Source organism: Pristiophorus japonicus, chromosome 9 (assembly GCF_044704955.1).
Source record: "Pristiophorus japonicus isolate sPriJap1 chromosome 9, sPriJap1.hap1, whole genome shotgun sequence".
Taxonomy (NCBI): domain Eukaryota; kingdom Metazoa; phylum Chordata; class Chondrichthyes; family Pristiophoridae; genus Pristiophorus; species Pristiophorus japonicus.
In genome coordinates, this window is record NC_091985.1 from 178,939,865 (window position 1) to 178,952,250 (window position 12,386).

General features: G+C 45.9%; 1 protein-coding gene across 4 annotated transcripts; it reads left to right on the forward strand.

Annotated features, from left to right (window-relative positions):
- The first annotated feature begins 535 nt into the window (after nt 1-535).
- LOC139272763 (zinc finger protein 229-like) lies at nt 536-11,713 on the forward strand. Of its 4 annotated transcripts, none has more exons than XM_070888876.1 (3): nt 548-766; nt 3,463-3,551; nt 10,265-11,713. In XM_070888876.1, the coding sequence occupies exon 3, from the start codon at nt 10,372-10,374 to the stop codon at nt 11,575-11,577; it is 1,206 nt and encodes a 401-aa protein (XP_070744977.1). In that variant the 5' UTR covers nt 548-766; nt 3,463-3,551; nt 10,265-10,371; the 3' UTR covers nt 11,578-11,713. The 4 variants fall into 4 exon arrangements, with proteins under 4 accessions (XP_070744980.1, XP_070744977.1, XP_070744978.1 ...); XM_070888877.1 differs by lacking the exon at nt 548-766 and adding an exon at nt 3,099-3,130; XM_070888879.1 differs by lacking the exon at nt 3,463-3,551 and having other exon boundaries at nt 536-557.
- Nucleotides 11,714-12,386: the final 673 nt, after the last annotated feature.

A 12,386-nucleotide genomic window follows, 5' to 3' on the forward strand; every position in this document is an offset into this window, starting at 1 on the left:
AAATAACAGATTTCCAGTCTTACGCAAGATAGTTCTTTCAAGGGTTGGTTGAAAGGAACGTCAAATGAGTGTAAAGTGAGACACGCCGGTTCAGTCTGAGACATCCACAAGCCGTATGCTCAAAATAAACAAGCTTGGGATTTGACGTGGGAAAAGATGAATTACGTGAGAAGTGAAATAATCTAGAGTAAGAAAAGGTCCAAAATGGAAGGGAAGGAAACATTAATTAGTCTCTTATTAAGGAGAAATGAAATATTGGACATACGGTGTTTGAAACAAGCTGATTTATTTAATATTTATACAGAACATTAATCTCCAGCTCAGGTATCGGGGTTGTGAAGAGCAGCAGAAACAAAGTCCAAGTACCAGAATGAACATGGTTCAGTGGCCAATGGGAGCCCAGTAAATCCTCTTCCATTCACTGACGTAGCCGTTCCTATTTACCCAGCATTCCCCGCGTCGGAGAATGTGCCGACCCCAGACTACAGGGGCCCTGTGCGCAGGCGCGAGACCTGACTGTGTTTGGAGCATGCGCGGTGCGTGTAATGGCGAAGCAGGTATGGTGAAATGTGCTCCGCAAAACAGCTCTTTTTCAGCGCGGCGGAGGGGAGTAATGGACTAAGGGGTAGCCGGGGAGGTTTCATAATCAACTGCAGCCCGCCGGAAGCTGGGAATAATACTCGGAAAATCGTCGACTGCAGGCTCGAGGCTTTCTCCCGGTCAAAGGCCCAGAGTAACGGCGGCCAGCTTTGTACAGGAAGCCAGGGTCAGTTCTCCGCCATCTTGATTCAGTGAGCAGCAAAACGCATGCGCGGCCATCTTGGTAAAGTAACAGCTTAGTCTGGAAAGCTCGGATTTCTCACCATCTCCTGAAGGCGCTGCTCAGTGCTAAGCTTCTGGTTTACGTCCCAGACAATTGTAACAGGAAAGCCCCAGAGCTGTTCACTCCCAGGTTTACAATCCCCATGTACAGTACCAGGGTTGGAATCCCCGTTAACAGTCTCAGGTTATTATCTCATAAGAACAAAATAACATAACAAATAGGAGCGGGAGTGGGTCATTTGGCCCTTGGAGCCTGCTCAGCCATTCAATAAGATGATGGCTGATCTGATCATGGGCTCGGCTCCACTTCTCTACCCGCTCCCCATAACCCTTTAATCCCTTATCGCTCAAAAATCTGTCTATCTCTGCCTTAAATATATTCAATGATCCAGCCTCCACAGCTCTCGGGCAGAGAATTCCATAGATTTACAACCCTCTGAGCGAAGAAATTTCTCCTCATCTCAGTTTTAAATGGGTGGCCCCTTTATTCTGAAACTATGCACCCTAGTTTTAGTTTACCCTATGAGTGGAAATATCCTCCCTGGATCCACCTTGTCCAGTCCCCTCGTTATCATATGTTTCGATAAGATCACCTCTCATTCTTTTGAACTCCAATGTGTATCGGTTCAACCTATCCTCATAAGACAACCCCCTTATCGCCGGAATTAACCTCTGAACAGCCTGCAATGCAAGTGTATCCTTCCTTAAATACAGAGACCAAAACTGCATGCAGTATTCTAGGTGTGGTCTCGCCAATACCCTGTACAGTTGTAGCAGGATTTCTCTGCTTTATACCCCTTGCAATAAAGGCCAACATTCAATTTTCCTTCCTGATTATTTGCTGTACCTGCACACTAACTTTTTGTGTTTTATGCACAAACATCCTCAGGTCTCTCTGTCCTGTAGCACTTTGCAATTTTTCTCCATTTAAATTATAATTTGCTTTTCTATTATTTCTGCCAAAGTGGATAAACCTCACATTTTCCCATATTATACTACATATTACAAATTTTTGCCCACTCATTTTGCCTGTCTATATCCCTTTGCAGATTTTTTGTGTTCTCAATTTGCTTTCCCATCCATCTTTGTATCATCAGCAAACTTGGCTCTATTACACTCGGTCCCTTCTTCCAAATTGTAAATAGTTGAGGACCCAATATCGATACCTGCGGTACCCCACTAGTCACCATTTGCCAACCGGAAAAAGACCCATTTATCCCGTCTCTCTGTTTTCTGTTAGTTAACCAATTCTCTATCTATGCTAATATACTGCCCTCAACCCTATGAGGTTTTATCTTGTGCAGTAACCTCTTATGTGGCACCTTATAAAATGCCTTCTGGAAATCCAAATACACCACATCCATTGGTTCCGCCTTATCCATCCTACTCATTACATCCTCAAAGAACTCCAGCAAATTTGTCAAACATGATTTCCCTTTCATAAATCCATGCTGACTCTGCCTGACCAAATTATGCTTTTCCAAATGTCCTGCTACTGCTTCCTTAATAATGGACTCCAGCACTTTCCCAATGACAGATGTTAGGCCAACTGGTCTGTAGTTTCCTGCTTTTTGTCTGCATCCTTTTTTAAATAGAGGCATTACATTTTTGGTTTCCAATCTGTTGGGACCACCCCAGAATCCAGGGAATTTTGGTAGATTACAACGAATGTGTCCACTATCTCTGCAGCCACTTCTCTTAAGACCCTATGGTGTAAGCCATCAGTTCAAGGTGACTTGTATGCCTTTAGTCCCATTATTTTACAGAGTACTACTTTATTCTGAATAGTGATTGTATTAAGTTCCTCCCTCACTATAGCCCCTTCGGTATTACTCTCAGTGACCGAGTGTTTTACTCTAATTAAACTGATCTCGGAATGTTTCTGTCAGATATTAACTCCTGCACAATCCCAGCAATCACTCCCACTCCCTCGTCCCTCTGATGTTTCTGCAGAATTGTTTTGTGAAGATGGGCTCATGGAGAGAAAGACCCTGCACGGAATGATCCCAAATTGAGCATCTCCAAGGGACAAAGCTCCCAGCTTTAATCATTCTCTGTCCTTTCCCCCAGTTCCTTTGCTCAGATTCTGATAAGTAAATTGGGAAAAGTGCACTTTGATTTTTACAGGCTGAATTATTGCAGAGAGCTGCGCATGCATGGTTCAGCCCCGCCCCATGTGTCAATTCCCAGTGAGCAGAAGAGCGCATGCACCCTCCCCTACCCAAGCCCTGCCTGTGATCACCATTCACTCAGTGAGCGGAAGAAGATGGTTTAAAACAGCTGGGAATGGAGACACCACGACCCCGGGGTAAGGCAGCGAGCAGCAGCCTCCTTACAGTAGCGCAGCGCTTTGGGAGCATGTCCGCAGATGGGCTCAGAGATCGGCATTGAGTCCGGGAGGGAAACACAGCCTGACAGTGAGGATGTGGGGAGTTTCACAAAGTGCATCTATTGCAGGCACCAGGAGAGGAGTGTGGGAGAAGATATTTTAAAGACGGGTTATATTGTTTCGGTGTGTTGAGTTCTCCAGAACAATGTTGCTGGTGATCGAGAGATACATTGTCGCTCCCTCAGATACATCATATTCTCCCCCACATCCATATCTTAGAACTAATAATGTTCTCGTATTATTATTCTCAGAGCAAAATTCTTCAACCAGCCAGAACAAATGTGATCTTTCTTCCACCCAGAACTCAAGGAACAGTATAGGCAGCTCCTTGTCACACACAGTAAGTAGATTATCACTCACAGAGCGCAGAGACACAGAACTGGCCTCAATCCTATTGTCACAGGCAGCAGAAGCTGTCAGTCCCACAGTGATCCGAAGTGGCAGAGTTACATTGTGAATCTTACAGTCACATGGAGCAGTAGAATCAGATGCTGTTTCACTATTGAAACAGATCACACTGACAGGTACATGAAACACCCACACTCACTTGCCAGAGAATAAAAGACAATCATCTATCAGAAAAAATGTCAAACAGGTAGTAGAAACCACACTCGCATATCAGAAGCTGATGGGTACAGAGCAAAAGCCATGTTTCAGAATCTGACAGATTCAGTATTTAACCCCCCCGAACATACCAGAAGTTGACAGGTGCAGAATAAAACCCACATTCCCGTACCACAGACTGACAGATACAGTATACAACACACACCCACATATATGAAAGTGACAGTAACAGAATAAAATCCCCACTTGTAAACCAGAGAGTGACAGGTAAAGTGAAAATCCCATGTGCACATATCGGAAAACTGAAAGGCAGTCAGTAAAATTGTTACTTGCATCACAGAAACTGATAGGGGCAGAGTAAAACCCACACACTCACATCAGAAAAATGACACGTAGAAGGCAAAATCTTCATTCACATATCAGAGAAATACAGGTTAAAAGTAAAATTGATTCTCATGTTCACATACCAGAGACTGGCAAATACTGAGTAAATTCCACACTCTCATAGCAGGAACTGACAGGTACAGTTTAAAACATACAATCAAGTAGCAGGAACAAATAGGTACAGTCTAACATAGCAGAAACTGAGAAGCACAGATTAAACCTCAACACACAACAAAACCTGACAGTTACAGAATAATACACACACTCACATATCAGAGACTGAGAGATACATATAAAACCCACACTCACACATCAGAGGCTGACATATTACAATCCATACTCCCATAACATAAATTGACATACAGTGACATGCCCATACTCACGAACCAGTAATTGACAGGTACAGGGTAAAGACCTCTCTTTCATTCCAGAAACTGATAGCTACAAAGGAATGTCCACTCACAATTAAGCAGAAACTGGCAGGTATAGAGTAAGGCCCACAATCACATGTCAGAACGTGACAGGTACGGAATAAAACCCAGACTCCCATAACAGAAATGGAGAGATACAGTGAAAGGCCCACACTCACATAGCAGAGACAGATAGATACAGAGTGAAACTCAGACTAATTTACCAGAGACCGACAGATTCAGCATAAACACTCACCTCCATAACACAAATTGACAGTTAGAAAGTAAAACAGATATTCTATCAGGAATTGGTGGTACACAGTAAAACAATACTAATATACTGGAGAATGACGGGTATGGAGTGGAGCTCACATTCACATAACAGAGATGGACAGATACAGTGCTAAATACACACTCGCACACCAGGAATGGAAAGAAACATAGAAACATAGAAAATAGGTGCAGGAGCAGGCCATTCTGCCCTTCGAGTCTGCACCGCCATTCAATGTGATCATGGCTGATCATGCAACTTCAGTACCCCACTCCCGCTTTCTCTCCATATCCCTTGATTCCCTTAGCTGTAAGGGCCACATCTAACTCTCACTTGAATATATCCAACGAACTGGACTCCACAACTTTCTGTGGTAGAGAATTGCACAGGTTTACCACTCTCTGGGTGAAAAGTTTCTCCTCATTTCAGTCCGATATGGCTTACCCCTTATCCTTAGACTGTGACCCCTGGTTCTGGACTTCCCCAACATCGGGAACATTCTTCCTGCATCTAACCTGTCAGTCCCGTCATAATTTTATATGTTTCTATGAGATCCCCTCTTATTCTTCTAAATTCCAGTGACTGTAAGCCTAGCCGATTCAGTCTTTCTTCATATGTCAGTCCTGCCATCCCGGGAATTAGTCTGGTGAACCTTCGCTGCACTCCCTCAATAGCAAGAACGTCCTTCCTCAGATTAAGAGACCAAAACTGCACACAATACTCAAGGTGTGGTCTCACCAAGGCCCTGTACAACTGCAGTAAGACTTCACTGCCCCTCTACTCAAATCCCCTCGCTATGAAGGCCAGCATGTCAGTTGCTTTCTTTACTGCCTGCTGTACCTGCATGCCTACCTTCAGTGACTGATGTACCATGACACCCAGGTCTCTTTGCACCTCCCATTTTACTAATCTGTCACCATTCAGATAATCTGCCTTCCGGTTTTTGCCCCCAACGTGGATAACCTCACACTTATCCACATTATACTGCATCTGCCATGCAATTGCCCATTCACCTAACCTGTCCAAGTCACCCTGCAGCCTCTTAGCATCCTCCTCACAGCTCACACTGCCACCCAGCTTAGTGTCATCTGCAAATTTGTAGATATTACATGAAATTCCTTCATCTAAATCATTAATGTATATTGTAAATAGCTGAGATCTCAGCACTGAACCTTGCAGCACCCCACTAGTCACTGCCTGCCATTCTGTAAAGGACCCGTTTATTCCACTCTTTGCTTCCTGTCTGCCAACCAGTTCATCCTCCACATCAATACATTACCCCCAATACTATGTGCCTTAATTTTGCACACTAATCTCTTGTGTGGCACCTTGTCAAAAGCCTTTTGAAATTCCAAATACACCACATCCACTGGTTCTCCCTTATCCACTCGACTAGTTACAGCCTCAAAAAACTCGAAGATTTGTCAAGCATGATTTCCCTTTCATAAATCCATGCTGACTTGGACCGATCCTGTCACTGCTTTCCAAATGCTCTGCTATTACATCTTTAATAATTGATTCCAGCATTTTTCCCACCACCAATGTCAGGCTAACCGTTCTATAATTCCCTGTTTTCTCTCCCTCCTTTTTTAAAAAGTGGAGTTACATTAGCTACCCTCCAATCCATAGGTACTGATCCAGAGTACATGGAATTTTGGAAAATGACCACCAATGCATCTACTATTTCTCGGGCCACTTCTTTAACTACTCTGAGATGCAGACTATCAGGCCCTGGGGATTTATCGGCCTTCAGTCCCATCAGTTTCCCTACTACCATTTCCAGACTAAGAAGGATTTCCCTCAGTTCCTCCTTCCCGCGAGACCCTTGGTCCCCTAGTATTTTCGGGAGGTTATTTGTGTCTTCCTTAGTGAAGACAGAATCAAATTATTTGTTCAACTGGTCTGCCATTTCCTTGTTCCCCATTATGAATTCACCTGATTCTGACTGCAAGGAGCCTACATTCGACTTCACTAATCTTTTTCTCTTCACATATCTATAGAAGCTTTTGCAGTCAGTTTTTAATGTTCCCTGCAAGCTTCCTCTCATACTCTATTGCCCCCCTCCTAATTAGACCCTTAGTCCTCCTCTGCTGAATTCTAAATTTCTCCCAGTCCTCAGGTTTGCTGCTATTTCAGGCCAATTTATATGCCTCTTCCTTGGATTTAACACTGTCCCTAATTTCCCTTGTTAGCCACGGTTGAGCCACCTTTCCGGTTTTATTTTTACGCCAGACAGGGAAGTACAATAGTTGTAATTCATCCATGTGATCTTTAAATGTATGCCATTGCCTGTCCACCGTCAACCTTTTAATATCATTCGCCAGTTTATCCTAGCCAAATCACGTCTCATACCATTGAAGTTTCCTTTAAGTTCAGGATCCTAGTCTCTGAGTTAACTGTGTCGCTCTCCATCTTAATGAAGAATTCTACCATATTATGGTCACTCTTCCCCAAGGGGCCACGCACGACCAGATTGCTAATTAATCCTCTCTCGTTACACAAGACCCAGTCTAGGATGGCCCACTCTCCAGTTGTTTCCTCGACATTTTGGTCGAGAAAACCATCCCTTATACAATCCAGGAAATCCTCCTCCACAATATTGCTACAAGTTTGGTTCTTCCAATCAATATGTAGGTTAAAGACACCCCCATGATAACTGCTGTCCCCTTATTGCACGCGTCCCTAATTTCCTGTTTGATACCATCCCCAAAGTCCCTACTACTGTTTGGTGGTCTGTACACAACCCCAACTAACGTTTTCTGCCCTTTGGTGTTTCGCAGCTCTACCCATATAAATTCCACATTATCCCAGCTAATGTCCATCCTTACTATTGCATTAATCTCCTCTTTAACCATTAACACGACCCCACCTCCTTTTCCTTTCTGGCTATCCTTCCTGAATATTGAATACCCCTGGATGTTATGTTCCCAGCCTTGGTTACCCTGGAGCCATGTCTCAGTAATCCCAATTACATCATATCCGTTAATAGCTATCTGTGCAGTTAATTCGTCCACCTTATTACGAATGCTCCTCGCTTTGAGACTCAGCCTTCAGGCTTGTTTTTTTAACACTCTTTGTCCTTTTGGAATTATGTTGTAATGTGGCACTTTTTGATACAGAATGAAACCCACAGGCAATTACCAGAAATTAACAGGTACAGGATAAAATCCATGCTCTCGTACCAGAAACTAACATACAGAGTAAAACCCTCATCCAGAAACCAGAGATGGACAGATACAGAGTCAAATCCACACTCCCATACCAGATACCCACTACATAAGAAAATAAGAATATAAGAAATAGGAGCAAGAGCAAGCCATACGGCCCCTCGAGCCTGCTCCACCATTTAATACGATCATGGCTGATCCGATCATGGACTCGGGTCCACTTCCCTGCCCGCTCCCCATAACCCCTTATTCCCTTATTGGTTAAGACACTGTATATCTCTCTCTGTCTTAAATATATTCAATGTCCCAGCTTCCACAGCTCTCTGAGGCAGCGAATTCCACTGATTTACAAACCTCTGAGAGAAGACATTCCTCCTCATCTCAGTTTTAAATGGGGGGGGCCCTTATTCTAAGATTATGCCCCCTAGTTCTAGTCTCCCCTATCAGTGAAAACATCCTCTCTGCTACCACCTTGTCAAGCCCCCTCATTATCTTACACGTTTCGATAAGATCACCTCTCATTCATTCTTCTGAATTCCAATGAGTAGAGACCCAACCTCCTCAACCTTTTCTCATAAGTCAACCCCCTCATCTCTGGAACCAACCTAGTGAACCTTCTCTCAACTTCCTCCAAAGCAAGTATGTCCTTTCGTAAGTATGGAAACCAAAACTGCACGCAGTATTCCAGGTGTAGCCTCACCAATAACCTGTATAACTGTAGCAAGACCTCCCTGCTTTTATACTCCAACCCCTTTGCAATAAAGGCCAAGATTGCATTGGCCTTCCTGATCACTTGCTGTACCTGCATACTAACCTTTTGTGCTTCATGCACAAGTACCCCCAGGTCCTGCTGTACTGCAGCACTTTGCAATCTTTCTCCATTTAAATAATAACTTACTCTTTGATTTTTTTTTTCTGCCATAGTGCATGACCTCACACTTTCCAACATTATACACCATCTGCCAAATTTTTGCCCTCTCACTTAGCCTATCCGTGTCCTTTTGCAGATTATTTGTGTCCTCCTCACACATTGCTTTTCCTCCCACCTTTGTATTGCCAGCAAATTTGGCTACTTTACAGTCGGTCCCTTCTTCCAATTCGTTAATATAGATTGTAAATAGTTGGGGTCCCAGCACTGATCCCTGCGGCACCCCACTAGTTACTGATTACCAACCTGAGAATGAACCATTTATCCCGACTCTCTGTTTTCTGTTAGTTAGCCAATCCTCTATCCATGCTAATATATTACCCCCAACCCCGTGAACTTTTATCTTGTGCAGTAATCTTTTATGTGGCATCTTATCACATGCCTTCTGGGAGTCCAAATACACCACACCCACTTTATCCACCCTGTTCGTTACATGCTCAAAGAATTCTAGCAAATTTGTCAAACATGACTTCCCCTTCATAAATCCATGCTGACTCTGCCTGAACGAATTATGCTTTTCCAAATGTCCTGCCAATGCTTCTTTAAGAATGAACTCTTTAACATTTTCCCAACCACAGATGTTAGGCAAACTGGTCTATAGCTTCCTGCTTTTTGTCTGCCTCCTTTTTAACCGAGTGCGGCTCTCGGGCAACACCGAGTGCGGCTCTCGGGCAACACCGAGTGCGGCTCTCGGGCAACACCGAGTGCGGCTCTCGGGCAACACCGAGAGCGGCTCTCGGGCAACACCGAGAGCGGCTCCCGGGCAACACCGAGTGCGGCTCTCGGGCCCCGGGCAACACCGAGTGCGGCTCTCGGGCCCCGGGCAACACCGAGTGCAGCTCTCGGGCCCTGATTCAGAGCCGCCCGGCCCAGCACCAGCAACCCCCGGGGGCAGCACCTTCCCCACACCAGGAAAACAACAACTTGCGTTTATACAGCAGGCCCAGCAATTCCAAGCCGCTCTGTATCAGGGTGGGCGCTGGATGTGGAAGTCGCTCTCTGGCCTCCTGTGTGGCTCTGTTTGTTACATCAGTTTGAGCTGGATAGAGAGCGGGGAGAAGCTGCTGGGTTTCACCCCCAGTACTTCTGGGCCCAGTGAGACCAACAATTTCCCATGTGGGCTTGTCGAGGGAGGTGGGTTTCCTTCCCTGATGACAGCAGTGACCCAGATGTATTTTTATGACAATCCGTCAGATTTCATGGTCACTTTTCTTTAGTGCCGGCCCCACAAATGACCAGATTCATTAAGCTCAATTTCACAACCTGCCTTTGTGTTTTTGTGGGTTCTCTCTCACACTCCCTTTTTCCTGTTTGAAATTAACTTTACAGGGTGTTAAAAGGGGAGGATTTGTAGACTGGAAGCTCAAACCCAACATCACCTCAAGATCTGATTGTCACTCGATCCATCGGGACTGGAATACCATCAGCCTTTGACCATGGAAGCAGAAGGCACCGTTCACAGTGGGGAGAAACGGTACACATGCTCTGTGTGTGGACAAGGCTTCAGCCGATCATCCAAACTGGAGAAGCACAAGTGCAGTCACGCTGGGGAGAAACCGTGTAAATGTGGGGATTGTGGAAAACGATTCAACTACCCGTCCCAGCTGGAAACACATCGGCGAGTTCACACTGGGGAGAGGCTGTTCACCTGCTCCAACTGTGGGAAGGGATTCACTCGGTCATCCGACCTGCTGACACACCAGCGAGGTCACACTGCAGAGAGGCTGTTCACCTGCTCCAACTGTGGGAAGGGATTCACTCTGTCATCCGACCTGCTAACACACCAGCGAGTTCACACTGGGGAGAGGCTGTTCACCTGCTCCGAGTGTGGGAAGGGATTCACTCTGTCATCCGACCTGCTGACACACCAGCGAGTTCACACTGGGGAGAGGCCATTCACATGCTCTGACTGTGGGATGGGATTCACTACATCATCCCACCTGCTGAGGCATCAGCGACTTCACACTGGGGAGAGGCCGTTCACCTGCTCCGAGTGTGGGAAGGGATTCACTCGGTCATCCGACCTGCTGACACACCAGCGAGTTCACACTGGGGAGAGGCCGTTCACCTGCTCCGACTGTGGGAAGGGATTCACTCGGTCATCCGACCTGCTGACACACCAGCGAGTTCACACTGGGGAGAGGCCGTTCACCTGCTCCGACTGTGGGAAGGGATTCACTACATCATCCATCCTGCTGAGACACCAGCGAGTTCACACTGGGGAGAGGCCGTTCACCTGCTCTGAGTGTGGGCAGGGATTCACTCAGTCATCCAACCTGCAGAGACACCAGCGAGTTCACACTGAGGAGAGGCCGTTCACCTGCTCTGAGTGTGGGCAGGGATTCCCTCAGTCATCCGACATGCAGAGACACCAGCGAGTTCACACTGGAGAGAAGCCGTTCACCTGCTCTGAGTGTGGGCAGGGATTCACTCAGTCATCCAACCTGCAGAGACACCAGCGAGTTCACACTGAGGAGAGGCCGTTCACCTGCTCTGAGTGTGGGCAGGGATTCCCTCAGTCATCCGACCTGCAGAGACACCAGCGAGTTCACACTGGGGAGAAGCCGTTCACCTGCTGTGAGTGTGGGAAGGGATTCTCTCTGTCAGGCAACCTGCTGAGACACCAGCGAGTTCACAAGTGACGGCAGGGGTTGGATTCTGCTGTTATTGCTGCTGGTAATCACATCCTGGACTGCATCGTCTTTATTCTGACAGTTGGGGTTTATAACTCCTGTAACGCTGATGGTAATAACTCCTGTAACTGGAAAGGGGTTTAATATTTGGGCTATAGATACATAAATTAGTGTTGCTTTCAACACATTGCTGTGGATTTTTGTCTTTCCCACTTGAATGTTTAGCATCACCTGGCTGGAGCTGAGAAAGGACAATCTGTGCGGAGGATCGTACAGGGGGAACAGAACTTCAGCCTGGACACAGTCCTTCAGGGCCACACTGAGATCACCTCATTCTTCTGAACTCCAATGTGTATAGGCCCAACCTACTCAACCTATCGTCATACGTCAACCCCCTCATCTCTGGAATCAACTCCGGAATCTGCAGCAGACATGAGCAAGGACCCTGAGGCTTATTAAAAGACATATATTTCATTACAGACAAGGTTACACTGGGAGAAATGTTCAGTTAGAACATAAGAAATAGGAGCCGGAGTAGGCCATTTGGCCCATCGAGCCTGCTCCGCCATTCAATAAGATCATGGCTGATCTGATCATGGACTCAGTTCCACTTCCCTGTCTGCTCCCCATAACCCTTTACTCCCTTATCGCTCAAAAATCTGTCTAATTCTGCCTTAAATATATTCAAAGACCCAGCCTCCACAGCTCTCCTGGGCGGAGAATTCCACAGATTTACAACCCTCTGAGAAGAAATTCCTCATCTCAGTTTTAATTGGGTGGCCCCTTATTCTAAGACTATGTCCCCTGTCTTTAGTTTC